At 49.1% G+C, this 27,352-nt stretch overlaps 1 protein-coding gene across 1 annotated transcript; it reads right to left on the bottom strand.

The window, feature by feature from the left end:
• Positions 1 to 1,251: 1,251 nt before the first annotated feature.
• Positions 1,252 to 23,418, bottom strand: RHBDL1 (rhomboid like 1). Its single transcript, XM_060282477.2, has 8 exons — positions 23,003 to 23,418; positions 11,931 to 12,089; positions 10,016 to 10,240; positions 9,160 to 9,308; positions 8,174 to 8,286; positions 5,885 to 5,985; positions 4,580 to 4,640; positions 1,252 to 3,891 (listed from the first exon to the last, which is right to left on the bottom strand). The coding sequence occupies exons 1-8, from the start codon at positions 23,039 to 23,041 to the stop codon at positions 3,620 to 3,622; spliced, it is 1,119 nt and encodes a 372-aa protein (XP_060138460.2). The 5' UTR covers positions 23,042 to 23,418; the 3' UTR covers positions 1,252 to 3,619.
• Positions 23,419 to 27,352: the final 3,934 nt, after the last annotated feature.

The following is a 27,352-nucleotide window of genomic DNA, read 5'->3' as shown; positions in this document are numbered from 1 at the left end:
AATTAGATAGAGGCAGTAGTTCTGCTGTATGCCGTTAGGTGGCGCTTTACAAACACTACTGTTTTGCAAAGAGGCAGCGCGCGCATTCTACTAACGCTCACCTCCCCAAGATGCTTTGCGCGTCGGCTTCTTTTGTGCGCTACTGCGCAGGTACCCTGTCTTCTCCATTCCCCTCCCTCCTCCCTGGCGCGCGCTGCCTCTTTGCAAAACAGTAGTGTTTGTAAACAAAGCAAGCATTTTCTTCCATGTGTTTCATGAAAAACAAATATAGGAATCTGCTCGACATGCGGTCAGATTTCAGAGTGAAAGTTTCAAGTTTGGAACCTAATATTTCAGAAATAATGGACTCAAAGGACAGATTTAACTTATGTCAATAATAACTGACAAGTAAAACTAACTGTATACTGATGGAGTACTCTGTTGTAACTGTAAAAAACATATAAATATAAAATATAAAAAGACTCTTAATTTGGCTCTCACTTTTTAATTTTAGGATTAGGAATTAATGGGGGTCCTTGTCACAATAGTGGCTCGATGAGGGGTCCTCGAGAAAATTTTGTTGGGAACCCCTGCCCTAAGCCGTTCCTCATAAGGCATCGTTTCCAGGCCTTTGACCATTTTGGTTGCCCTCTTCTGGATACGTTCCAGCTTGTCACTATCCTTCTTGAACTGTGGTGCCCAGAACTGGACACAGTACTCCAGGTGAGGTCTGACCAGAGCAGAATACAGTGGTACTCTTACTTCCCTTGATCTAGATGCTATACTCCTATTGATGCAGCCCAGAATTGCATTGGCTTTTTTAGCTCCCAAAATTATTTGGGGTAGCACAGCTGTTCCAAAGCGGGCACCGTAGTGCTTTAAATGTATGGTGTGGATATGGCCAGGGAACAGTCATAGGGATTTGCTTGTGTGGGCATTTGCATACCTTCCCATTCATTCATCCCACACGCTTCAATCCATTTCCTTGTTACTTTTCTCATCTCAAAAGGGTTGTCTTCAGGCTGCTGCTATTTTGCAGGAGGTATAAAATATAAACACACACACACAAAACCATAAGGAGATTGCAGGAGGAAGAAATCAATATATATATATATATATATATATATATATATATATATATATATATATATATATATATACACACCTCTCTCCCCTTTGATTTCCTCCTTCTGCAATCTCCTTATGGAAAGCACCTTAAGCCCATGAGAAAATGAGGGGGAACTCTGGAAGGAGAGACGAGAAAGACTGGCAGATGGTGTGCAAAATATTTATTCATAATTCTCCCCCCCCCTTCAAATCAGACTTCAGATCTGGGTAGTGCATTTACTTGTAGCAAGCTCTTTCCCCCCACCCCCAGAAATTCTGCCCCCTATTGCATGCTCACCCCTGCCTGTCCATCTATAGACTTCATCTCTCTGAAGACTTTCCATTCGTGGCGGGATGGAACAATTTCAGCAGCCTGGTACAGCAAGATCTGGGGTGCAGTCACAGGCCACGTGCCAGACTAGATCTACGGTTCCCACAGCGCAAAAACGAAATAAACTCACTTCCCAAATGGCACCCCTTGCGACAGGAAGGCACGTTTTGAAGCCAGCTGGAAAGTTTTAAAATTAAAACACCCAGGAACCCTTCCAGGCCTTAGCAGAAGGAGGGTGGAGCCCATTAGCTGGCCTTGAGGTGTGGAGGGTTCCACCGAGGGTTTTCACCAAGCCCGTCCCATTTGGAGGATTCCTGCTGGAGCACCCTTGGCAAAAGCTGCCTATAAAGGGGGAGGGGGAGGGTTCCATCTCAGCCTGGGCAGAAGACTAAGAGCTCCACTCTCCCACCTGGGCTGGCTCCCCGCTTCAGTCCCCAGTACAGTTGAACACTGTCAAAGGTCCTCATAAAGGATCGGAAGATCAATCTAGGCCAAGGATGAGTTGACTGGCCATCTGGAGGGCGCAGCTGACCTCCTCAAGCAAATTTATCCAGGCTCCATGTGGCCTTCCCGTGTCTTAAGCCAAGACTGTTCATGCTCATTTAAGAAAACGGAAAATTTTGTTCAAAGGTATGGCACAAGACAGACCATGCTTGCTTTCTCTCTCTTTGGGTTTTACGTGGAGCTCTCCTCCCCCCCACCCACCAAGTGCATTTGCTATTTTAAGAGCCAATCCACCCATTCAGGTGATCGGACTTCATGGCAAAATATACTTCCTAGCCTAGCTTCCCAACTACCAACTACAGCACAGAACTCCGCACCTTCCCTGCGCGCGCACACATACACACACTCCTGAGAATCCAGAAGTCGGCTGTCCCTGATCTAGACCAACCCCTGCTCTAGAAACCAGCTTCTGGAAACCTGTGGACCTGCACAGGACTGATTGCTCAGTCACTGTTCCGTCGGGACCAAATGGGCACCTTGGCAATACTTGTACAAGGGGGGGCAGAGGGCATGGTGATGGAAGAAAGAGGCAGGAGAAGGAAGCTGCCTGAACCCTGTGGACTTTGCAGAGATCTTTGGGCCTAGAGTTCCATCTGGGAATCTGCTTTAAGGCCAGAGAATGCTCAGCGCAGAGTAGACACATTTATAGAAACATAGGAAGCTGCTTTGACCCTTGATTGTTTCATAATAATACACGCAGACCTGCACTCTGGTGTGCATTGGTGTGCACACTCTCTCACAGGAGCATAGGAAGCTGCTCTGTATACAAAGTCAGACCATCTAGCTCAATGTTGACTATATACTGATTGACAGCGCCTCTCCACGGTCCGAGACGGGGCCATCCTTGGAGGGATTGAACTGGGACCTTTTGCCTGCAAACCACATCATCCAACACTGAGCGATGGGAGGATGCTGTATTTCCCTCCTTCCCTACAGAAGCATCCCAAAACCGGACCTCCAACCACGTTAGATGGAAGGGCTCCCAGGCCAAAAAAAGGGCGAAACCCACCCACTCACCCCCATCTCAGCCCCTCCCCGGTAAAAAAAAACAACCTGAAGCACACGGGTGTTACCCAAGGAGCTCGCAGAAAAACCAATTCCAAAGCAAGGGAACAAAGGAGGTTACAAAGCAAACAAGCCAACAAACCCAGCAACTCAAGAGCATGAGGAATGATCTGAAGGCATCGGATGCAGCTGCATCCATCATCACAGACGCAGCTCTGCCGGAGGAACACAAAACTCTGGAATAGACACAGGTACAGAGGTACCAACCCAACAACCCTCCCTCCCCCAAAAGAATACATAGACTCTCATGCCTATAAGGGGATCTCTGAGAACACGGTTGCTAAGGGATCTCCCCCAACCCCTCTTTGGAGCTGAGCACCTATTCTGCAGGTGGGGGTGGACACGGAGGGAATTATAGGGGAAGGGGCGGCAGTTTGTTCGTTCCTGGGTCACAGATTGCCCCAATTGCCCTCCGGCCTCTTCCCGCAGGAGCCTAGCACGGGTCCTTGGTAATCTTGTTTTTGGCATCCGGCTTGACGCATCGCTTCGGAGACGCGGCGCGGTCTCTGGGCTCCTGCGCTCCTGCGCGCCAGGTCAGCCCCCTCCCTTTCTCTCCGGCGATGTCTGCAGTTTTTGGCACTTCCAGGGCGGGTGTTGCAGAGAGAACTGGGACCGGGAAGTGGGAGGGGATTGCTACGGGGGAGGCGGGATCTGTGCCCCTAGGAGGTCGTAGGCGAAGATGTTCCAGAAGACGGCAAAGACCAGGAAGGTGGCGTAGGAGAGGAGCACCACCCACCAGCCGCACTGGTCCTGGAGGTTCTCCTCGTAGCTGCGGAGGATGGTCAGGCCCATGCTGATGCCCACAATCGCCCCTGCCAGGTGGGCCATGAAGCTGGGCTGGGGGCCCGAGGAGGGTAAGGGGGGAGAGAAACGCAGCCAAACAGCACGGCCCACCTCAGAGCTCACTGCAAGGAGAAAGAGAGAGGCGGAAGATCAAAACAGCTCCAGTCCCAAGCTTCTAGTCCCTTTGAGGCATGTCTCTCTGTCATTGCCCCTCCCCTCCTTTGGTATGTACAAATAACATTTATATTAGAGATGTGCTGGTCCCCCTCCCGAGCAGTTTCAGGGTTTTATTGGGCCCAATCCAAGTCAGGGTAATCTGGGGCTGACCCAGCCTGGATCTGGGCCCTTGCACAGTGTTTAATTAGGGTTTCACACATGGGGTCAGGGATGCAGGAGGAAAGGCCTGCCTCCTCCCATAGCTGCCAAGTCTCCAGTTTTCCCCGGGAAACCCCCGTTTTTCCAGCTGTCCCCAGCCGAAAAAACAGATTTTTTTGTTTTTCCCCGGTTTATTCTGGCGCGGCGGCCATTTTATAACTGGGCGGAGCATGCTCCGAAGCGACTTTTGATGCTGCTCTGCCCAGTTCCAAAATGGCTGCAGCACGACTTCTGGTGTGGCGGCCATTTTGGAACTGGGCACAGCAGCATCAAAAGTCACTTCTGAGCATGCTCCGCCCTGTTCCAAAATGGCCGCTGCGCTACTTCCGGTATGCTACTTCCGGTCCGGTCCCTTATTTTTCAGAGAGGAACTTGGCAGGTATGCCTCCTCCCCGCACCATGGAAGTCTCAACAAGGAGAGACCAATATACTTACTGCACACCAGGGCTAACACCATGCGGAGCAGCTTGTAAGGGCAACGCATCCCTGCCCAGTTCTACGGAGAGAGAAACAGAATTAGAGCTATTTCTGCCCACAGCTTTTCCCGAGAAACTTTCTCATCACACCCCTTCCATAAGAAGAGCCTGCAGGATCAGGCCAACGGATGTCCTGCGGTCTGTTCTCGCAGCGGTCGACCAGATCTAACATAAAGTGAAACGGTATCACGTCCACCAATATTTACAACTCCAGGAGCTTTCAACCTGACCCTGAAATTCTTCTTCACTGGTTTGCCCTGGAACAACACTGCTCAAGGGAAGCACACTTGGGCCTCTGCCATTGTCCAAGGGCACCGTGAGGCTGAATGACCCACCTCCCAGGAAGAAGGTGACAGCAAGGGGAAGGCCAGCCAGGCCCCAGCCATCGGTCAGAGAAGGAGCAGCTGCGGGCTTCCATGCTCGCTGCCAGAAACAGCACCCAGTTACACCAGCCAGCTCTCCCAGGAATGTAGGTCTGAGGAGGAGCACACTCTGTCTCCGCTTGTTTACCTGGGTGGGGGAGCTAAAGAGGGATGAGATGTTTGGGTTTGGGGGTTCTGTTGTGAGGATCATTTAGTTAAATGGCAGGGTGGATATCTTACAAATGGCTAAATAAATACTCATGCCCAGCAAGGTTTAAATAAATACTCATGCCCGCCCCCCGCCCCCCCGCGATCCTTGGATGAAGTGTGGGATATACTTTTAATATAATTAAAATAATATTTTTTTATTTGTCTAGCCAAGACCGGGGGACAAGAGGCAGGTATCACCACATCTGGCGAAATACCAAGGCATGAAGAAGTACAATTCGTTTCAGAAAAGAAACCATAGAGCGGGCACCCCCAAAACTTCGGCCCTCCAGATGTTTTGGACTACAGTTCCCATCATCCCTGACCACTGGCCCTGTTAACTAGGGGTCATGGGAGTTGTAGGCCAAAACATCTGGAGGGCCGCAGTTTGGGGGTGCCTGCCAAAGAAAACACCACAGCTCAATGAGGACTGAGCATGCTCAGTGGCCACAGAGTGCAGAATGTCTGCTAAGGAAAGTGAGAAATACAGTAAACAGAACCTCTTCTCAGAAAACAAAGAGGAAAGGCGATAATGGAATGGAGTATTCCTGAGGGGTCTGACTGGCTAGAACCCAGGAGCCATATGGCATGGCAACATTTTGTTGAAGATCCCACCACAGAATCACCATATTGAAGGCCACCAAGCGCCCATCAAGTCCCCCCCCCCATTCAGTTCAAAGTGGCATCACACTCACCATGACAACGTTGGCCAGGTGAGCGGAGCAGAGAGCATATACTCCCCCCGAACCTCCAACCAAAGGTGCCCTCATGTCTGTGATGGAGACGGTTAGGGAACCTGAAAGGGAAATAGGGGCGAGAAATAGGATGGAGCTGGTCAGGGGCACCACAAACAAAAGGATTTTTCATTGCCTCAGCAACTTGACATGCATTTATTTGCCAGCAAAAATGTAGTCCGGACACCCCTCAGTAAATGATCGACACCCATGGTCCTCTCCCTGCTAGACCCTTGCCGGTCCAAGCCTCAAGGCGTTCTTCATTTTATTTATTATATTTATATACCACCTTTTCTCCCAAAGAACTCAAGGTAGTGTACACAGTTCTTCTCCCCACTTCGTCCTCACAACAACCCTGTGAGGTAGGTTAGGCTGAGAGATGGCGTCTGCCTCGAGGTAACACCGCTAGAGCTTCATGGCTGAGTGGGGATTCAAACTCTGGTCTCCCAGGTCATCGCCCAGCCCTCTAGCCATTACACCACACTGGTTCTTCTTGAAGGACTGCCTTCTCCAGCATTAAATCCTTTCGCACCCCACACTTTAAACACCTGAACAGTCGGGACTATCCCCAAAGAATCATGGGAACAGTTCTCCTAACTGTTATCTCAGAACGCTTTAGAAACTACAGTTCCCATAATACTTGGGGGAGAGAGCCACACCTGTTAAAATGGTATAAGGGTATTTTCAACATATGGTGTGAATATGACCCAGACAGGGTCAGCAATGTGATACACCCCCCCCCCAGACTGCAACTCCCATCATCCCTTGGCAATGCTGGCTGGGGCTGATGGGAATTGAAGTCCAAAACATCTGGGGGTTCCCTAGGTTGACAAAGACAAAGAATGGAAGAAGGGGAACAACAAAAGTCTGGCATATTTAAACAATCCCAAATGGGTTCTCCCTGAAGATCTGAAACCCACCAACCCTCTCTTGGGTTTGTGGAGGGGAGACAATACCAGCCTCCCCTGGACAGGCCTTAGGAAGCTGTGAAATGCTTTCCCCCAGAGCACACTGAGGGCAGCCCGGCAGATTTTCCTCCTTCCCTCCCTCCCCAGATGTACTTTGCTGAGACAGCAGCTTGGGAGAGGAGAGGTGGCGACTGATGAGGAATTGTTTGCCCTCCATTTCGCTCTCCCTTTCACCACCACCACCCCGCCTCTCCCAAAAAGACATGGATGGGTGAGTAATTCCAGCAGCTGCTCTAATAGCCCAGAGGCTCAGCCAGCAAGCAAATAAATAAATAAATAAATAAATAAATAAATAAATAAATAAATAAATAAAGCAAACAAGCTTGCAGTGGCAGCCAATAAATACTCTCCCAAAGCACCGTAATTTAGAGCCTGACACCTCTTTCCCCCCCAGCCGTCCTGGACAGGGACCATAATGGGATTTGGTCAGATTGGGCTCTCCAGCAGAGACAATGTGCAATAATGCAGGGATCTCTCTCTCTCTCTCTCTCTGTGTGTGTGTGTGTGTGTGTGTGTGTGTGTGTGTGTGTGTGAAAGAGCGAGAGAGAGAGATCTACAGCCAGGGGAGACAGTCTCAATTTTTAGGGATTTAGACACCCCAGAGACAGAACCTTGGTTCACAGAGCGCTGTTTATAAACTGTCTTGAAGGAAAAGAGATGGAACCAAAGTGAAACCCCAACAATGGGTGGGTGTGTTGTGTGCTGCTGCGCCACAATTTAAGGCCTCCTCTGCACCCTACGTGTAAAGCAGTATCATCCCACTTATGTATGGCTTTCTCCCCAAATATCCTGGGAACTGTAGTTCGTTAAAGGGGTTGAGAGTTGTTAGGAGACTCCTGTGTTCCCCTCACAGAGCTACAATACCCACAGTTCTCTAGGAAGAGAGAATGGCTGTTAAGCCACTCTGGGGATCCTCAGGCTTGAGGACTGAGTGTGGCCCTCCAGGCCTCTCTACCTGGCCCTCAGAACTCTCCCCAGGCCCCACCCCCCTCTGGCTGCGCTGAACAACTCCCAGAGGGTCCTGGCCTGGCTGGAATGTGCCCCAGCCTGGAATGTGAATTTGGATGATGGAAGATAGAGACAGGGGTGTACACAAGGCAAAAGGTGCCCTTGTGGCCCCACCCACTTTTGCCTCTTGCCCCTCCTACCCCTGGTGCAAGGCCCCTGGAAGGTCGCCCATCAGGGAATGTGGCCCTCAGGCTGAAACGTCTTCCCCCCACCCTGGGCTTAAGGGCTAACAGATTTAGAGAAGAGTGGGGAGGAGCGAGCCGTGCTCCCTCACCTGCCAGAACTCCTGCGAGGTAGAGGAAGCTGATACGAAGGATGCCGTGGACCATCTCTAGGGGTACCCCGATCATCAGCTGCAGGAGGGCATTGAAGCCCAACTGCTCCAACCTGGAAAGACACAGAAAGGTAGCAGCTCAGCAGCCAAGAATCCCAGGAGGGGACAGACAACATTCAGCTCACCTTGCCAGAAACGATGAGAGCTAGAAACTTGCAGTGTTGCTTCCTCCCCAAACCCTGTGATCTTCTCAGGTCTCGGAAGCTCTCAGGCCCAAACGTCATCTCCTGTTTTAAAGTTCTCTCTAGGTTTTGTTTGCCCAAACGAAGGAGCCTCTCCTGCTGCCTCCATAACCCAGAGGAATCTCACAGGATTGTAGAGTTGGAAGGAACCACGAGGACCATTTAGTCCAACCCCCTGCAATGCGGGAATCTTTTTGCCCAACGTGGGGCTCAAACCCACGACCCTGAGATTAACTGTCTCATGCTGTACTGACTGAGCTAACCTGCAGCTGCAGTGGGCTGGTGCCTCCTCCCCATAGACACCTCCCCCCATTTGTACGCACATTGCAGAAATACGGAGTCAGCTTGCTCACTTGAGCATCTCCCATCCAGGGAATCTTTCTCAGCTCGAGGGCCGTGCTGCCAAACCAGATAACCTTCTGGGGGCCACATGCCAAGGGTGGGCAGAGCACCAAATGCAAATTCCACCTTTTACGCAGTAGGCTAGTTCCTACACTGACTGACTCACTCCCCTCTAGCCTCCATCCTAGCACTCGAGAGGCACGATCAGAGTTCGGGGACACATTCCAGCCAGGCAGAAAAACTCAAGGAGGGGGTGGAGCAGGGCTGGTGAGGGGCGTGGCCTGCAGAGAGTTCCGAGAGACAAACAGGGAGGCTTGGAGGGCTGTATTTGGCCCCTAGGCCTGAGGTTCCCGACCCCTGCTCTGCTGGAAGCAACGAGAGGAAGACAAGGCAGACACTTACCCCACATGCATGAACATGTAGGTGAGGAACCTCCAGGCACGAGCGCGGTGCCCCGGGTGGTACACGAGGGGGCTCTTCATGTACTCAGGGTGGTATGTCTGCAGGACCCACTTGTTCAGCCGGGCCCCATAGCAGAGGAATACAATGATCTAATAGAAACAGGATGCGGGGGGGGGGGAGAGGTTATTTAGGATGATCTACTATGGTGTCCAAATGGGTGTGAGGCTGTCCAGCACCTTGGCAACACTCAGAGATAAAGTTGATAAAGCTGCTTTCCCTTCCTATGTCCCTAGTCCTCAAGAAAATAGCTGAAAATGCCTTAAACAGGTTGTGTCTAGGCTGGGAATGAACAGGAGACCAGAAAAAGCCACACAAAGCACTGAATTCTTCTCCTTTTTTAAAACAACAACAACAACCCCAAAGCAATATGGTGGTCCTCAGGGTTGCAAATATATGACTGCAGGAAAGAAACAGGGTGGGGGCAATGCCTAGTCAAATCTCAGATGTCCAAATGGTTGGGGGACGCAGAAATTGTTGGAGTTCAGCACCTTCTGCAGCCCGCCCTCCACCCATGAGTGGCGAAGCAGAATAAGTTGTGCAAAACTGCCACAACTGCGGAATAAATGGGATCCAATGGCAGCATTTTGTTTTGTATCAGCAGGAATTCTTTTTATACATATGATCAAAACACAGGTACACACATACAAGGAGAATTCCCCCAGCCGCAGAATCTGGCATCTCCCACAGGAGCTTTCTTTAAAAGTTTTAAAAGTTAACAATGGGTCGACTCTTCCCCCTCAGGGGAGGGCGCCCTCCACTAGCCCTCGGGCGCACAGCAGGTCACCTCTCCGCCCACCTGGGTCAGTGTGACGACTGCCATGAAAACCGGAGGGGGGCAGGTGCGGTGCTGATAGAAGTACCACCTCCGGTCCATCTCGCAGGGAAGGATCTCGTAGGCCACGTAGCGCACAAAGCGCTTGTAGAAGCCCAGGCCCGTCTCGTCCAGGAGTCCATCGCGGGGAAGAGCCCTCTGCCCGTTGGCGATGGCTCGCTTGAAGCTGCTCGACCGCTTGCTGCTGATCTGCAGAGAGGGGCCACGTCATGCAAAGAGGCAGGAGAACCGCTCCCTGGAGCTCTCGGGACGAACCAGCCCCCCAGGCTCCAGCTCTCGCCACCCCCACCCCCCAGTCAGCTTAGCCAATGGGCAGGGATGAGGGGAGTTGAAGCCCCCATCCTCTGGGGACCCAAGGACTCATCTGCAGACAGAGGCACCAACTTGCAGACAAGATTGGGGATGTAAATGATGCTCTGTAGCATTGCCCTTTCTCAGCACTGCTTAAAGCCTCCAGTCAGCTGCTAACCTTGCCTTGCAAATATATCCCAGATAAGTACTATGAAAAACTGGCAGCAAGCATTGAAAACAGACTTACAAATACCCCTGGTTAGGTAGGTCAGTCCTAACACCCTTTTGTCACAGATGGGGAGCTGAGGCTCAGGGAGAAAGGCTAGCCTGGTGAGTTCATAGTTACAGGAGATATTCGAACGAGGAGACACTGGCTCTTAAGTAAAAGAAAAGGTGGCTGCCGAGAGTTTTACTCCTGCTTCCCAGCTAAATGGACAGCGGACTGGCTTAAGGGAGGGAGACCCCACGTTTGGCCAGCAGGGGGCACTGTGGGGCTTGACCTCCCGCCTGCTTCCCTTGGTGCTTAAGGGCAAGCTCACTCAGTCCTTTGGGGCTGGATGATGAGCACCAAAAGACCTTGCTCAGGGAGATGTGCTGCATTCGGGAATTGAATTGCAGGTCACACGGTGTGCAGACGGAGCCTGCCTACTAATGCCTTCCTCCTTGCCTTACCATCTTGGCACTCAGCTGAGCCAATTAAGGAGAAATTATTGACTATTAAGTATTCAGAACTGGATAGCTGGTGCAGCCTAAATGCTTTTTAACAAAGAACTTAGGAAGAAAAGAAGAGAATTGGATATTATCCCTTTAATTGGACTCTCCCTCCCCCTTCGCTACCCAAGATTACAGGAGGGGGAGATTCTACATCTACTGGGTTTTTCTCCAGTGAACCCTTCCACCCCTATAGGAACCCCCTATAGGGGTCACCTTGGGCCAGTCACTATCTCTCAGCCTAACCTACCTCGCAAGGTTGTTGTGATGGAGAGGGAGATCAGCGCATGTGCCGCCTCCAGCTCCTTGGAGGATAGAAACAGCCTATGTCTGACTTCTACAAAATCTTACTGGCTTCAAAATTTGGCAAAACATTTTGCATTCCTGCTCAAGCCAGGCAGGCAGGCAGGGAAAGCACATTCGAGTGGAAAAGAGAGGCATGAAGTTTTATATTTATATTTACTTATTGTCTTTATATTGCACCTTTCCTCCAAGGAGCTCCTGTTGGCCAACATTGGTTCTCTTCTTCCCTATTTTGCCCTCGCAACAACCCTGTGAGGCGAGTTAGGCTGAGAGACTGTGACTGGCCCAAGGCCCACCCAGTGGGCTTCAATTTGCAAACCATCCTTTTCAGGGAGCATTTGTTATGTCCAGTGCTTGGGATGGTAGACAGGCACCTTCATCCTACAGCTTTCTTTGCTCAAAGAAGCTTACCTACAAAAAGTCTGCTTTTATTGCTCTTTCTAATTAATGTTTTGTGTGAAACTTGCTTACTGATTCTTATTTTATCTTAAGAGGTGCAGGTCGGAAATCCTGCAGTATCACAGGTGCTGTTGCAGCCACCACTACGGTGGCCGCCAGTACTCACGCCACTGACCAGGTCTACCAGCTCCTGATAGCAGATCTGTCCCTCGTCGTTGCTCTGTGCCAATGCCACCAGCATCTCCAGTTTTGCAGGATCCAGAGGCAGTTCATGGCTGTGTACCAGGCTGGCAAAGGTCTCCACGCCAATGAAACCAGTGTTTTCAGGATCAAGCTGTTGAAGAATCAGCACTGGGCATTAGCTACAACGAATAAGCTGGAAATCAAGAGGGGTGATCCATCTCAGAAGGGCTGTTTTTTTCTGCGCAAGGACAGAATTTGATACTGGATGAAGAATTCTGTATCCCTAAATTATTGCTGGTTGGTTAGTGCCCACCCCCTGACAACCTCAAGTTCCTAGCCATTTTTTAAATTATTGCATTTATATCCCTCCTTCCCTCCAAGGAACTCAGGGCAATGTACATTGTTTCCCACCTTCTGCACAACAACCCTGCAAGGTAAGTTATAGGCCGAGGCTGTGGCTGTATTCGCAAGGCAGTTTAGTTTGTTTTCCTGACGTTTCCCTGTTCTGCATTACATTTGAACTTTCACACCATGTAGAAGTCACTTTGGGAAAACTAACGGACTACTGTGCATGTTTAGAGCTCATTTTTGTGTTACTTGATTCCAGAAAAAATCCGTTTGCAGTTCCCTTGACCCGGGAAATTGTGGAAGTAAAGTGACAGAATTTTGGGGTGCTATACTAGCATAGAGTTCTTCCCTGCCATTTTCAAGGGGCAATCATGGGGGAACAGAAGTAGACACATGCAGAAAGGGTGGAGGTCAGCTGTGGTGTTCACTGGTGTTCGTTTTTTCTATGTCACAACGTGCTTACTTGCCGTGAATGAAATTTAGAGTGACAGGCTGGTATATCGGTCAAAAAGCCACAGTTCCATGATGCAGCAGCTACTGCAATATGAAAGGGGCATTAGAAAATGGGACAGAAGCTGCAGCATTATAATCAAGAAAACTAAGGCAATATACCCCACACTTGAATGCACCCTTTGACTGGCTTCATGACTGAGTGGGGGTTTGAACCCTGGTCTCCCAGTTTCTAGTCCAACACACTAACCACTACACCATGCTGACCATGGGGCTTGGTTGTGACACTTTCAAGCCTGTGACCGGAGCAATTTTGCTATCCAGAACTTTGAAGGTAAGTAGGGGATACACTGAACCAGGTGTAAATCTGGCTTCTGCATAGCTCCTTGGCTGATTCAGTAAGTAGCAGTGATCCACAGGTAAAAGGCAGGCAGGCAGGCAGGCAGGCAGGCAGGCAGGCAGGCAGGCAGGCAGGCAGGCAGGCATGGAACCAGTAAGCAGTGCATCCGAGTGTTCATAGACTCACAGAATTGTAGAGTTGGAAGGGACCCCAAGGGAGGTGGAGGTGGTGAAAGTGCAAGGAGATGAAATCTTAAGGATGTGCAAAAATAAATTTGATTGCCCTAACACACTTTGAAATGCATTCCTCCTTCACGTGCCCTTAAAAAACAGACCACTGTGTCCTCAACCGTACTCTGTAGCCTAATGAATCTATTATTCAACATAAATATAATCAACTTGGCTTATCTGCATGGTGGGGGGGGGGATTTGAGAATGCACAACTTGGATTTTCACACACACACACACACACTACAACCCGTCTTCCATCCAAGACATTAACACAACAGCAGAAAGTGCCTGTTGCAACAATAAGCCAAATAATTATTTTAACAAACAGCTCAATAAACAGCTTTTTGTTGAGTAATGCTGTGCCAAAAATCTCTCCTGACCATCTTCCATTTGCATTTGAAAATTACCAAACAGGAGATAACATTCTGGGGGACGTAGGAAGCTGCCTCATACCAAATCAGACCATGGGTCCATCTAGCACAGAACTGTCTACGACTGACTGGTAGAGGCTCTCCAGGATTCCAGGCAAGGAGCATTCCCAGCACTACACTGGGAACCAGGACTAGCACTGCTAACCGAAGCTATGACTTCATGAGCCGGCTCCAGTAGATCTAAACATGTAGTTGGTTTCCAAAAGGTTTCCAAGCACAGGTCAACTCACTCCTCAAAATTAAGCAGCCTGCCTCATATGCAGTGTTCAAACCCAAATTGATTTCCCCCTTCAGCATTTCATGAGAATCTCAGCTTCATTTATTTGTTGTTTTTAATGGTATCTATCTGCTTAGGTTGGCAGGAGCTGGGACCAAGCAACGGGAGCTCACCCCGTCACAGGGATTCGAACCGCCGACCTTCTGATCAGCAAGCCCTAGGCTCAGTGGTTTAACCACAGCGCCACAGTTCGAAAGCACGTCAAAATGCAAGTAGATAAATAGGAACCGCTACAGTGGGAAGGTAAACGGCGTTTCTGTGTGTTGCTCTGGTTCGCCAGAAGCAGCTTTGTCATGCTGGCCACATGACCCGGAAGCTGTACGCCGGCTCCCTCGGCCAATAATGCGAGATGAGCGTGCAACCTCAGAGTCGGGTCACGCCTGGACCTAATGGTCAGGGGTCCCTTTACCTTTACCTATCTGCTTAGGCACCCCCCCCAAAAAAAGAGAAAATGCATATCCATAAAAGAAAAAAAAAGGTTGTATAAAATTTTCTTGCGCTAATCAGAGCAGCTAACATATATGTACAGATGCACATTTTTACAAGAGTAGTGTAATTTGTGGAGAAGACTGTGACCAGGTGAGCTGTGTGCCCGATGGCTCAGTCTGCTATCCACATGCTCAAACCGTCAATGGGCAACTTCGCAGCCCCTCCTGCTCTCCTTTCTTAAGGTTCTTTAAACTAAACTTAGACTGGGCGGCCCTTCCGATAAGAGGACTGTCTGCTGCAAAGTAGGACACTGTGGCGACATGACTGAAAGTCTCTCTGGGGGCCATTATAGTCTCCCAAAGGCATTTCTGCTAATCAACGTGACTAACCCACCCTGAGATGTGTGGCTATTTTTGTATCTGGAAAGGACTATTTTCCACTTGTAAGGCCATCTTCAGGAATGTCAAGAACTGTTGAACGAGAGAGAGAGTTTAGGGAAACAGGCTGTCATGCGCACCCCAATCTCTGAGGAGTAAGAGACTCCAGAGATTCCCACACTTGCCCAGGGCTTGGATCCCTTGGAGTCAAGGTCAGAGGAGTCTGTGTTGTCTTTGGGGTATATAATTTACCTACATATATATGTAACATATAGGGACCCAGGTGGCGCTGTGGTTAAACCACTGAGCCTAGGGCTTGCTGATCAGAAGGTCGGCGGTTTGAATCCCTGTGACGGGGTGAGCTCCCGTTGCTTGGTCCCAGCTCCTGCCAACCTAGCAGTTCTAAAGCACGTCAAAATGCAAGTAGATAAATAGGAACCGCTACAGCGGGAAGGTAAACGGTGTTTCCATGTGCTGCTCTGGTTTGCCAGAAGCGGCTTTGTCATGCTGGCCACATGACCCGGAAGCTGTACGCCGGCTCCCTCGGCCAATAATGCGAGATGAGCGCGCAACCCCAGAGTCGGTCACGACTGGACCTAATGGTCAGGGGTCCCTTTTATATGTAACATATATGTAACATGAGCATGGGACAGAGGGGCTCACAGCATGAGCACTCCAACAGATCTTACCTCGCCATTGTTCCCAGGGAGATCCCCAAGCCATAGCGTTGGGTTCAGCACAGAGCAAGACAAGCCTCTGTGTCTACAGCTTCTAGCATCAGCCAAAAATGTACGCGCTAGGGTGATGACTTTTTTACAACCTCATTTCCCTGTATCATAATTTGATGAGCTTTCATTAAAGATTAGATAAAATCTTACTTTCAAAGAGATTTGATTTAAAAAAAAACCTCACGCACAAAATGATTTTTAAAATTTTATTTATCAGTTTTTTGACCATTTCTGAAGTCACTGTAAGCAGATATAAAATTAAACCCAAGCTTTAGAGTCACATATCTACAACGTTATATAGGGTCATCAAACACACAAGGAAGCTTTTTTAAGCTGCGGTAACAGTATGTTGTTGTTGTTGTTTAGTCGTTTAGTCGTGTCCGACTCTTCGTGACCCCATGGACCATAGCACGCCAGGCACTCCTGTCTTCCACTGCCTCCCGCAGTTTGGTCAAACTCATATTCGTAGCTTCAAGAACACTGTCCAACCATCTCGTCCTCTGTCATCCCCTTCTCCTAGTGCCCTCCATCTTTCCCAACATCAGGGTCTTTTCCAAGGATTCTTCTCTTCTCATGAGGTGGCCAAAGTATTGGAGCCTCAGCTTCACGATCTGTCCTTCCAGTGAGCACTCAGGGCTGATTTCCTTAAGAATGGTAACAGTATAGACGCCACTATGTTTTGCTACCTCTCCTGTAGGTTCTTTTCCCAGGATGTCCGGCAGGGTCTGCTGGCTGAGTTTTGAGGTCCCAAAAAGGGGTTTTTACTTCGTGCAGGTGTGACATTTGTATATCCTATGTTGCACTCCCCATTGTGGAATGTGGTGTTGTGTCCAAATTTGATATGAAATATATATAGAATTGTTAATACCGTTTTATGAAATGGTAAAACAGCATACAAAAAAATTAAAAACGGTTTGTGCGTAAGCTTTTTAAATATTTCAATGGAATATACCACATTTTAGTCATTAATAGGCAAAAGTTCATCCATTTGTGCTACAGGAAATAATTTTTGAGGGAAAAAATGAAAAAGTCATCACCCTAGTGCGCACGCATGTACACACACACACACACAGCTTTCTTGGCATATTTTTATCCCTCCTATGGCATCCAGCCAGATGAGGTGGGAAAAGGCCCAGCCACTTGTCCCAAGGCAACAGGGTAACCTCATAGAATCATAGAGTTGGAAGAGACCACAAGGGCCATCCAGTCCAACCCCCTGCCAAGCAGGAAACACCATCAAAGCATTCTTGACATATGGCTGTCAAGCCTCTGCTTAAAGACCTCCAAAGAAGGAGACTCCACCACACTCCTTGGTAGCAAATTCCACTGCTGAACAGCTCTTACTGTCAGGAACTTCTTCCTAATGTTTAGGTGGAATCTTCTTTCTTGTAGTTTGAATCCATTGCTCCGTGTCCGCTTCTCTAGAGCAGCAGAAAACAACCTTTCACCTTCCTCTATATGGCATCCTTTTATATATTTGAACATGGCTATCATGTCACCCCTTAACCTTCTCTTCTCCAGGCTAAACATACCCAGCTCCCTAAGCCGTTCCTCATAAGGCATCGTTTCCAGGCCTTTGACCATTTTGGTTGCCCTCCTCTGGACATGTTCCAGCTTGTCAGTATCCTTCTTGAACTGTGGTGCCCAGTTGACCTCCTTCGACATGTAAATGGCAGCACTTAGCTGGCCAGTTCACACCATTATCTTACAAAGAATCCAGTCTGACTGGTTCAGCAGAGTTCCCCTTATAGATTCTAACCTCACAGATACAGGACCATAGGTTTAGAAGTGACCCATGGTCACCCCCAGACTGACACATCTGATGAAGCAGACTTGAATCCACAGAAGCTTATACCATATAATATATATATATATATATAATAAAGTGGGTTAGTCTATATTGCTATTTTGTTCTGTCGGTGGGAGCGGGGGAATACACACACAAAATAATCTAAGGTGGAAGGTTTGCCAGAAAGAAAAGCACCCCTTGAAAACCCTGCCCAGGGCATCCAAAGTGCCCACGGTTCCAAGCATGTGGCAGAGCTAGTAAAACAAAATCATTCTGCACATTACATTGTCTTTGCCATTTTATTCCCCCGGGGAAGAGAGGGCACAGAAAAGAGAACAAGCTGGCAATGTCATTGAGGAATGGGCAGGACAGAGAATGCTTGGGGCGGGAGGGAAGGAGGAACACACAGAGAGAAATGTCATCAGGTTTGAGTAGCAGGAAAGCACTCTGCCTCACCTGCCCATCTCCCAGCAAGTCCTGGCTGGTGAAAGTCAGCTACTAGTAGTTTTCAGGGTCCAGCAGCATGCAAGGGCGTTTGAACTACAGCCATGCCAAAGATGTGGCTGTCAATACCTGGAAATATGTTGCCAGGGACAAAAACATGCTCTGGGGACGGAGGTTGCCCCAAGCTAAGAACCACCCTTCATTTTGCTACATGCATTGCAAGCCGTGCCTTCCCCACACCGCAAACAAGAATCGGTCCCTCTTGTGACTTGCTGGGTTGTGCTGTCTCGTGGTGGAGCATTTAGCAAGGGGGTGGGGGAGAATCCATTGCATCTTAGGTGGCCTTCCAGACTATTTTGCTAGAGGGATTCGGGTGCAACCAAAAATGTAGGTTTGCACAATTAAAATGGGTTAAAAGCGCTCCGTCATATCAAATCCACTTTGAAAAACGAACAGGCTTTTCGAGGCTGGAAAAGTGATGGGCCAATGGCCAAAAGTCTGAGTAGGTCTTACAACTCCATGCACTTTCTCTCTTAGAGGGAGCATAACCCGAGCAAGCCCTGGGCTCACTTCCCAGACCTAGAATCCACAGCGCCTCCACCTTGTCAGGATTCAGCTGCAGCTTCTTGGGCCTCATCCAGTCCATTATTGCATCCCCACTGGTTCAGCACTTGGACAGCATCCCCTGACTCTTCTTTGCCCAAGCAATTGAGCATTACTGTTTCTACTGAACCCAACAGAACTTTTTTTAAAAAAAACAAACAAACCAAAAACCCACACCTTCAGGGATTGTAAGCTGCTGCTGTATTCAGTGCCTGCTGTTTCATTAATTCTGCATTTATGCCTTTAGGGTTTGTTTGCTTTTAAGTCGCCTGCAACTGCTGCCACTACAGTCTTGCTGCTCGGCTTCCTTGCCATGTTGTTGAAGGCTGTTTGTTTTTAAGGTTATAGTGTTAGCCACTTTGGAAGGTTTTCACTCAATGGAGAAAGTGGGAAGGAAATACCTTATAGTACAGTTGGGGGTGCCTCAAAGATGAGGGCCAAATGCAGACTGCCAGGCCTCTCTCTCTCCAAGCCAAACCCGAGTTCCCCACAACCACCTGTGAGCCACACCCCTCTTCCCTAAGCCACACCCCTCTCCAGGCAGACACCCTTCCCCCAGGCCACACCCACTTATAGACACACAGAACCTTTTGGAGGCCCCACCCACTCATCAGACACACCCTCTTTCCTCAAGCCACACCCCTCACTTTGCACCCTGCTAGAGTGTTTTTGCCTGGCTGGAAAGTGTCCTTGAATTCTGATAATGCCTCTTGCTTTGGAGGATCAAGAGGATGTGTGTGTCTGTAGAAACCAGCCTCCTTTACACAGGTAAAATTGAAATTCCTTCAAAATTTGCATTTGTGGCTCCACCCAGTTTTGCCCCCAGGCCCTGCCCACCGCTGGCATGTCCCCTCCCACCAAGGTTGCCCAGTAGGAGATGCAGCCCCAAGGCTTAAAAAAAAAAAGGCTTCCGTGTCCCTGCATTACAGCATGGAACGAAACATGAGAAGGACGAGCTGATGTCAGCACTCCTGAATCTCCCGCTTAGGCACTGACCCTGCTGCAGGGTCTTCTCTTGATCCTGGAGGGGCTACCCTAACGCAGAGTAAATTCCGGGATGCTGACGATTAAAGCCCCACTGCTCCTAGCAGCTGCTTTTCCTCTCTCCCTTGGGAGGTCACTGGGGGATAGTGGAAGCCGTTCATGTGGATTATTTAGGTCAGCATATTATACAGCTAGTCAGCGGCCCCTGTTGTAGCCAGCTGCTCTTTCCTCTCTGCCTTGCCCCGGCACAGCATCGCCCAGCGCATGCTAACCACAAAGTAACTTACACGAAACTTGCAAGTACAGCCACGCACGTTCCTGCATCGCAGTTCACAGGCATGTTGTTCAGACTCCTGCTGGAGAGGCGCTGCCGGTCAGTGTGGGCAATAGTAAGCTGTATGGACCTGTGCTCTGACTCACTATAACTCACTATAACTCCTACAAGAAGTTCACCCGCTCCCTTTCACCACACATAACTTCATGTGTGAGTCAGGCACATCAGTTAATCTTTGTGTCCCTCCAGACGTTAGAGATCAACACCCAGCACTCCTGATCATTGGCCATGCTGGCTGGGGCTGATGGGAATAGGAGTCTGACAACATCTAGAGGGCCAGAAGTTAGCTGCTGTCCCCTTAGATTAAATACCAAGCTTCATGGAGTTCTGTGCTAACACAAAACTTCCTTCCCCCCCCCCAAAAGTGTGCTTTGAGAGGACTGAGCCCAGGCAGGGCATGCAGTAAGTTATCTTCATAGGAAGGAGAATAGGGCAAGCTCATTCCTCCCCTCGCATCAGCCCCTGTGATTGAATAAACCAGGGAACAAAGCTGTATTCAATCAGCTGAGTCAGTTGCATTTCTAATTTTGTTTTATTTGTTCGCATAAGAGTGATGTGGTGTCCGTGTACACATACTGTACTGTTCCCATTTCACAGTTGGGAATACCGAGGAAGAGCTGTTATAAGTTATAATTCTAAACCTACTAGGGAAATAAGCCCCAATCAACTTGGTTCAACAGTGCTTAGGCCTGCCATTCTTATTGTGCAATCCTATGGATGCTTCCACAGAAGTCTCACTAAATTCTGCACTTCTTACACCCAAGCAAGTAAGCATAGGATCTGCAGTCCCAACTACTGTATCCTATAGCAAAGATTGGAATTTGCCTTCCAGAGTTCTATGTGACTCTCACCTTAATGATGGCGTGAAGCCCTAGCCATGTTGCTCTCCAGTTAATGGATAAAGACTGTAGCTCAGGGCTGTCCAACTTCCGAGAGACTGCAATCTACAAGCACTATAAAATAACTGGCAGTGATCTACCCATTGGACTGACCAGAGTTGTTGAGCTTTTTTAAGGGAAGCCCTGCTGTAGCTGAATGGTGAGCATCTGCCTTGCCCCCAGAAGGCATCTGGTTCGATTTCTGGGTAGGGGTTGGAGAGCTGCTGCTAGTCAGTGTAGGCAATACTAAGCCAGATGGGCTGAGGGTCTGGCTAATGCAGCTCATGTGTGTTTGCGGGTCATAGTATGCTGCCCAACTAATATAAAATCTGGGGCTCGTCTTCTGGTCCAGAAGCAGTTAACAACATACTCCAGTTTTCACCACCTTGTCAAGGCCACTTGTTCACATTGAGATTGAATCCAGTCCCATAACAATATTACAAAGGGCTGTCAATAAGATCACAAGAGGAGCCTGCTGGATCAGACCAAGGTTCCATCCAGCCCAGCATCCTGTTCTCACAGTGGCCAACCACATTCCTACGGAAAGCTCATAAGAAGGATCAGAGCGGAACAGCTCTCCGCTCTACAACAGCACGCAAGCATTTCACATCTGTTATCTCGGCAACACTTACAACAGTCCTGTGAAACGGGCTAGTGGTACCCATGTCCCCATGCTGCCGACGGAAGGCGCTGAGACTGACAGCATGGCAACTCCTTAGCCCACCAACTGAACTCTTAGCCAAGGTGCCATTTGAAGCAGGGGCTTTGCAGTTGCTGCTTTGAGCCAGACCGCTATGCCAGCGCTCAGCTCAGGAACAACAGCAGATCCCGGCAGTTCTTAATGAAGGGCTCCTTCACAGACAGCCAAACAAATGGACACTTTGACAAAATGAAATATGCCATGTAGGTTCTGAAGACAAGGCGTTGAGTTCCTTGCAAAGTCACCAAAGGATAAGACTGTGGATAGCTCAGTCAGTACAGCACGAGACTCTTACTCTCAAGATTGTGGGTTCTAATTCTATGATGGGAAAGAGATTCCTGTGTTGCAAGGGGTTGGACTAGATGACCCTCGTGGTCCCTTCAAACTCTACACTTCTATGATTCTATGGTACCCAAAAGGGCAGTGGTCCCACTGAGCCCTGATTCCATCACTGGGGAATCCACAGATCCTGTCATGCTGCAAACACATTTTAGTCCCTCTGCCAGGCATACTGCTTCAGCCATGTCAGTGGCTGTGTGGTGTAGTGCTTACAGCACCAGAGCAGAACCTGAGGGACCAAGTCTCAAATCTGCACTCATCCTGAGCAATTTTGTGCTAGGCACTGTCTCTTGGCCTAACCTACCTTGCAGTTATTGTGAGGATAAAATGGGAAGAGGGAAGGACTACACACACAACCTTGAGCTCCTTTAAGAAAAGGTGGGATATAAATGCAATAATGAATAAATAAATGAGCACCCCATCTATTTTTCAGTACAAACCCACGCCAGTTCTTCCTTGGTCTCAGACTTTTAGGCTGGATAGGCATGGGGCAAGGACCAAAGGCAACAGCAAAGACGGGTTGCCCACCAGCAGCAGTGATTCAGCCCATGAAGCCTGGCTCTATATGCTCTCTGGATCAGCGGCGGACAGTGCTGGAGGTCATATCTACACCGTGCATTTAACACACTCTCAGACCACTTTAAACAGTTATGTTTCCCCACCACAAAAATATCCTAGGAATTGTAGTTCATTAAGGGTGCTGAGGGTTGTTAGGAGACCACATGCAGAACTACGGTTCCCAGCGCCCATAACAAACTGCAGCTCCCAGGATTCTTTAGGGGAAGCCATGACTGCTAAAGTGGCAAGAGAGTGGTTTGAATGCATGGTGCTGCAGGTTTTCACATTAGGTGACCTCTGGGTCACGGAGCAACACAATAAATGCCAATAGGAAGACCACAGGTCTGAAAAGCTGGCAGTGGGGCAACACCTGTCTATATCTCCCACCCCACCAAATAAATAATAATAATGAAAATTCCAGGCAAATCCCTCATGGCTCCATCCTGAAATAACCCACCACCATCTAAATGGGCCCCTGCCACCCTCCTAGTACTCACCCCGCCCATGCCTGCCCATCTCCTTCCTTCCCTCCCTCCAGCACCTTGAAGCTGGAGTATCTCCTGGTTGGCACAGCCACACGTGGCCCGGCCAAAGCGATGCCAAGGCGGGGGGGGGGGGCTGGCACAGTGCCCGCCGACCCCACACCAGCAGCCGGAGGAGCCGCTTTTCCGGGGGCCTGCAACCTGTTCGCCCAGCTGCGACCCCCCCTCCCTTCCACGAGATGCCACTGCCACCTCCCCGACGCCCCTCCTTCCCCCCATGCCAAAGGGAGCCTGCCGGCAGCGACGCTGCCGTGGAAACGGCGCCTCATCCCGCCCGGCTCACCTGCTCCTGGATGAGCTGCAGCAACGAGCTTCTATCCATATACCTGCTGGGCTCGGCGGCGGAGGGAGAGGAGGAGGACGGCGGCGGCGGAGCGCGAGGGCGCACGGGCGGCGGCGGCACTGGCACCACCGGCGGCTGCTGCCTTGCCTTCTTTCCCCCGCTGGGAAGGCGATCGAGTAACAGAGGGACTACCAGCAGCAGCAGCAGCAGCCCGGGCTCCCGAGGCGAGTGGCAGGCAGCGAGCCGGGCAGGCGGAGCCTAGGGCAGCCCGGCGGGGCGGGGAGAGGCGAGGCGAGGGAGGCGCCCGCTGCGCCTCGGGCGGCGTGAGGGAGGGCGTTGCGCAGGAGCGGCGGCCGGGCAGGCGGGCAGGCAGGCAAGCGCCGCTTCTCCTCGCTGCTGCTGCTGCTGCTGCGAACAGGGACGGATGGACGGGCGCCCGGCGCACGCAGCAGCAGCGCTGCAGCCCCCTCTGGCGCCCTCGCGAAGCGGCGCAGGGAGAAGAAGAGCGCACGGCGGGCCACCCGGAGCCGCAGCGGCCGGCGGCGCCCGCGGAGCGAGGGAGGGAGGCTGGCTCGGTCGGACCCGCCTCTTTCTCCCGCCCGATTGGCGGGGAAGGAATCCCAAAAGACAGGGGCGGGGTGGATGGAGAGCCCTTTCCCCCTCCTTCCAGCCCGAGGGCCGCATTCCCTCCCGGGTAACCTGCCGCGGGCCACATGCCGGCAGAGGGCAGGGCCAGAGGCGAAAGTGGGCGGAGCAACAGGTGCAGTCTGTGCACGGTAAGGGGTGAGATCCAGCCAGGCAAAAGCAGGTGAGGAGGATGGAGAGCGTTTCTGGAGGCTTAGGGAGGTTGCATGTGGCCTGGGAAGAGTCCCAAGGGCCAGATACAGAGGCCTGGAGGGCCACTGGTCCCGCACCACTGTTATAGAACATCTTGAACTAAGAAGTGTGCATGCACACGAAAGCTCATACCAAGAACAAACTTAGTTGGCCTCTAAGGTGCTACTAGACAATTTATTTATTTATTTTTATGGAATACCCTGTTTATCACGCACAGGGATAGAAAGCAGTCCTTTACTCATGCCTAAGGGCTTGTTGCTTGAGCCCAGTGGGGATCCGGGCTTCCATTTCAAAAGTGGTTTGCTATGTGGCCCAGGGATGGGGGTGGAGAAGGCTTGAGTGCCCGACGTGTGTAGGGACCAAGTTGGTCTGGGACCAAGTTTAGATCCTGGCCACAATATCGTATTAATATTAATAGGGCACACTTAAAAGGTTTGCATACATTATCTTCCCAGCAATGCACTACACAGTGCAGAGGCAGAATTAGGGCAGCGGGACCAGTTCCTCCACACTGGGTGCTGAGCCTTGGGGGCGCTGCAGAGCATAGCAACTATGCCATAGTGAATTGAGCAGAATGGAAGACAATAGGCAAGGGGGCACTGGATTTTGGCTTTGCACAGGGCACCGATGAAATTTGAAAGATTGTAGTCCGCCCCTGCACAGTGGGCCAGAATGGTAGGTGGATCCTGCAACAAAATGTTGCAGCAGCACATCCTCACCTCTTAGCAGAAGTGCTCCTGTTCAAGATGCCATCTATTGTGCCTGCCACCAAGATGCTGCTCTTATCCTCTTCCCACCCCTCCAACTGGTGATCAATAGTTCATGGCTACTGACAAGTAGAAGAACAGTCCTGGCTTCCCACTGCCACGCTGGGGAGCTCAGCATCCTGGAGGGAGTTAGGAAAATGAATGCTCAATGAAGACTGGACACAGTCTAACCGCCACAAAAGCAAATCAGGAAGAATGCTGAATAAACAGGCCACCTGAGAAGTGCATTTTCCAGCAAACCATCCTAGGACCGCCATTTCCCCACCCCTGTTCAAGCCATATCAATATGTAGAATGCAAGACACCAATTTCACAAAATGCCTTTGCATGGAGGGAGTGTTGCTCTTTCAGGGAACACTTTGCATGTTCTGAATATCACCATTTGAACTGAACAAGAACCTCACCAAAGTTTCTTGCTTCCCTCTGTAGCTATTAGCAACAGGACTTAGGTAAGGGTTGCCAAATTACCTGGGTTGGCGGGGAGTGTCCTGACCTTGTCTTGTACCATTTCCAGCAGCTAAACTGTGGAGAAATCAGGAGGGGAAAGTTTTTGTGCCCGTACGAAGATATTCCTATATATATATACACATGCATTATAACTGGCTTATGTCTGAACATCAGCTGTGTGCTTTAAAGGCATCGCTGCAAGAGCTGGCTGGAAAGTTGACAAGCCTCATCTTAGGTGGTGAACTGGAAACGGTCCTACTCCGAGGCAGGGAAGAGGTGTGGGTGGATGGCTCACTAATCATTCCATTGGGCTAATGCTCATCTGTCTGGTGGAGATAGGAGAGCCTGGAAGCAGGTGGTTAGCAGGTCGTGAAAGCCATGGAACCAAGGAGCCTGAATATTCATCTCTGCCCCATACATATTCACATCCTCTGGGAAGTGAGGAATTGTGGGCAGGAAGGAGGGTGACTCCATTGCCTCTCTGCCTGAAAGAGAGTGGTGAAGACCCACAAGGGTGGACAAAACCTTGGGGGGGGGGGGAGAGAACATGCAGACATCACGCATAAGGTCCTTCCCAGCAGATTTCCAATTAAAGAATCTCAGGTAGTAGCAGAGCAGGAAAACCAGGTGAGATCTGGGAGGTAAGATTGCCTGTTCCTGTTGCCTTTGACAAACAGGGCAATCTATAATTTGATATTTTGACAGGAACTAGAACCTCCAGATACATTTTTTAAAATATTATTTGGCATTCATTTATTATATGTATGGTATGTAATACAATGAATACATTTCATTGTGTTTTTAATATTTTGTTGGGAGCTGCCCAGAGTGGCTGGCGCAACACAGTCGGATGGGCGGCATAAAATAATAAAATTGTTGTTGTTATATATACAGCAGAAGTATCATTTCACAGGCAACCATCGTCACAAGCCAAACAAGTCTGGAACTACACTTGACAATCAAATAACACCAATATTCTACCTATGTATATGAAGATGACTTTTATTCTTGCTTTTTTCTTTAATGACTTGGACTTTGTGACTTAACTCATATGTAACTGCGCTTATTCTACGTACCTATTTTATGGTTTTGCTTTTTTTGTAAATAATTTTTTATTAATTTTTTTCAATAATAATAATAAAATAAGGATACAAAAAATCAAACCACCACCTAACATTTATACTAATAAAAAAATCCTACTATTTTACAAACCTAATTTTGAGGTTCTTTAAACCTCAAGACTTCCTTCCACCCCCTTCTACTGGTTCAACTTTACATCATACATCATTCTCTGCATTTTGTTATCATTTTAATCCACTTGTTACACCTTCACGTTCTCTAATTCTTTACTACTTACAAGTGCTTAATCTAAACCTGCCAATGTGCCAACTTGTTTACAGTATTTCTGCACATCCACAATAAATTTTCCCCATTCTTTTTTAAACTTCATTGTCAGAGTCTCTGAGTTTTACTGTCAGTTTTGCCAATTCTGCATAGTCCATAAGTTTTATTTGCCATTCTTGTATTGTTGGCAACTGTTCTTCTTTCCATCTTTGGGCTAACAGGATCTGGGCTGCTGTTGTGGTGTACATAAATAATTTCTTCTGTTTTTTGGGAATTGCTGTTCCTATTACACCTAGTAGAAAAGTTTCTGGTTTCTTTGCAAAGGTTAGTTTAAACATTTTCTTCAATTCATTATATATCATTTTCCAGCAGGAAATATTTTTTATTTTAATATTTTATTAATATTTTAATAACCTTGCATTTCTACCACTTGATAAAATGTACCCTCTTTTTCTCTGCATTTCCATCACTTACTAGAACTTGTTTTATACATTTTAGTAAGTTTTACTGGTGTTATATAACACCAATACAACATTTTCATATAGTTCTCTTTCAGTGTGGTACATGCAGTAAATTTGAGATCCACCTTCCAAAGTTTTCCCCCAATCATTCATTTGTATGTTATGTCCCAGATGGTTTCGCTTTTTAACCTTTAAGTTTAATCTGTTTGTATTATTGTTCTCTCTGTTTTATATACATTATAAAATGAAATAGAAATATTTACCCCCCAAAAAAGACAGCGTGATCTGGAGAAATCAGCTGCTCAGAGGCCCTTGGTGGGTTTGCTGCCTAGGAGTTGGAGCTGAAGGGTGACACCAGGGAAAACCCAAGCATGAGGTCAGGAAAGGCTACCTGAAGAATGCTTACACTATATGGACACACTATGTCAGTGGTGTTGTTAGCAAGCCTCCTCAGTAGACACATGTTTCACATACACAAATGTGCTCTGGGAGTCC

The sequence above is a fragment of the Zootoca vivipara genome, chromosome 13, assembly GCF_965207765.1.
Source record: "Zootoca vivipara chromosome 13, rZooViv2.hap1.1, whole genome shotgun sequence".
NCBI classification, from domain to species: Eukaryota; Metazoa; Chordata; class Lepidosauria; order Squamata; family Lacertidae; genus Zootoca; species Zootoca vivipara.
The sequence above is the reverse complement of the archived record's forward strand: the minus strand, read 5'-3'. Positions and strand labels throughout refer to the sequence as shown.

Coding starts and splice junctions, on each gene's coding strand:
- RHBDL1 (XM_060282477.2), bottom strand. CDS start 23,041: ATGGATAGAAGCTCGTTGCTGCAGCTCATCCAGGAGCAG. Junction 10,241..11,930: donor ATCAGGAGCTGGTAGACCTG/GTCAGTGGCGTG, acceptor CCCTCTCTGCAG/ATCAGCAGCAAGCGGTCGAG. Junction 8,287..9,159: donor TACATGTTCATGCATGTGGG/GTAAGTGTCTGC, acceptor GTGTCTTTCCAG/GTTGGAGCAGTTGGGCTTCA.